General features: G+C 31.9%; 1 protein-coding gene across 1 annotated transcript in view; it reads right to left on the minus strand.

Moving 5' to 3' along the window:
• Window positions 1-1,492: 1,492 nt before the first annotated feature.
• LOC107010652 overlaps window positions 1,493-1,927 on the minus strand; it is a 1,385-nt gene continuing 950 nt past the window's right edge. Inside the window, exon 2 of the mRNA XM_015209942.2 lies at window positions 1,493-1,927. Coding sequence (XP_015065428.1) covers window positions 1,780-1,927 — 148 coding nt within the window. The 3' untranslated portion in view covers window positions 1,493-1,779.

The following is a 1,927-nucleotide window of genomic DNA, read 5'->3' on the forward strand; positions in this document are numbered from 1 at the left end:
TCCCCCCTGCCCCCTCCCCCAACCACCCCAAATAAAAATTGTTTTTAAAAAATATTTTCAATTTCATAAATTATTTCTACTCTAGTAAAAATAAAAGATGTCTCTCAGAAACATTTTTCATTCATAAATCAAACACCAAAAATCATTTACGGAAAATATTTTCTTCTCACCAACCAAACATGAGAAAAATAAATCCAAAATTTACTTTTTTTCCAGGAAAACATTTTATAGGAAAACATTTTCCACAAAAAACATTTTCCTTCATACCAAAACACACCCTAGGTCTCGAAATAAAATCATTTTGACAATAATTTAATTTAGTTAGACTTCAAAATTAATAGAGATATAAACCATAAAAATACAATTGACAAGCCAAACCTCGGAAATTAGATGATATATAGACAAATTGTTGATTCTGTGCACACTATTTTAACAATCAAAATAAGAGGTGTCCAATCTCATTCATTCATGTTTTTAAAATTTTAAATATAAAATCACAGTCACATACCCCACTTAGCTTCGTCAAAAAGCGTTTTAAGTATGGGAACAAAGCAAAAATACGAAGTAAAATGAGACAGAACTTTATAGTATTATATTTTATTATTTATCAACTTTTTATCTCTTTCCTATTGGACTTTGTTGTCATGATCTATAACACTTTCAATACCAACTTGCCCCCACCATACCCTTTTCCCATTACCAAACCAACAATGTATAACATTTTTCAATATCAGTATCATTAAATTTCTGCAACTTTACTAAATATAAAGATTATAAAATAGTGATATCTTGCCTTGTAGGTCAAAAAACCTATTTTTATTGACATGGGCTGTGCAGTTTCTGTCATTGTTTTACTGTTAAGCCAATTACCAATGCATGCGTTAAAATATTCTGCTACACTCTGTAGTACCACTACTACTTCCTTGCTGAAAACGAGTGTACAAGTTACCCAACAGTGAGAAGAATAAAGCTGTAAAAACTATTTGTCATTATCATTCCCTTTTTCGAGCGAGATTTTACTGAGTATGTTATTGTAGCTATTATCGGAAACTGCAAAATATTAAAGTTAAAAAGAGTTGAAAGGCTTTGGTTTGGGTATGCATGAAGTTGAATGATTGTAATGGCTTAGATTGAATTGCTAAATCTCATGCTGCATAGGCATTATGTTCTCCATAATGTTTGTGAATTCCAAACTGCTTTAGAGGTTCAAATTACAAAGAAAACAAATTCTTATTGAAATTACCAAATTTGATCGTTAAAGACGATTTTTCAAATTCTCGAAATTGATGAATTTTATCTTTTTCCTATTGACATGTTTTCTTCTATTACTGCTACTATTACTAGGAGTGATGGGAAAAAGTAGAAAAAAAAAGCCAAGTGACAAATCTCGTCCATAGAAATTAGAAGCAAAAGTGGTGAATTCAGTGTTTGAACAATCCAGCAAAACTTTAATAAATCACTTTAGTGTAGATTCTAGACATAAAAGATGAAATTTGGAACTAATTTTTTGCTTCAACCTTACACACATAATTAAATTAGAGAAATACAAAGTGAACTTTTTAGATTAAAGTCATTCATGAAATTTCAAATTTACGATCATTGTTCATGCTAATTTGCCGTAAAATTGGAAAAATTACGGAATTAAGCTGTGAAATGGATATACTTTGCCACAAAATCAGAGAGAATTAATAAGTTTTAACTCCTAATATATGATTGTACTACTTAGTATTTATTTTATCTCTAATTAATCAGGTACAATATACCTAGTAAATTGGTAATTTACTCGGGTATGCTCACAAGTACAGGCCGCCAAGCCCTCCGCAGTAGCCGTTGCCGGAATGTCGCTGATAACGGCCGAAGCGAGCGTAAGCCTATTCGCCGAACAGCTGATCCTGCACTAAACCCGCCGCCGGCACCAGAGGCTGCC

The sequence above is a fragment of the Solanum pennellii genome, chromosome 2 (genome assembly GCF_001406875.1).
Source record: "Solanum pennellii chromosome 2, SPENNV200".
Lineage (NCBI taxonomy): Eukaryota > Viridiplantae > Streptophyta > Magnoliopsida > Solanales > Solanaceae > Solanum > Solanum pennellii.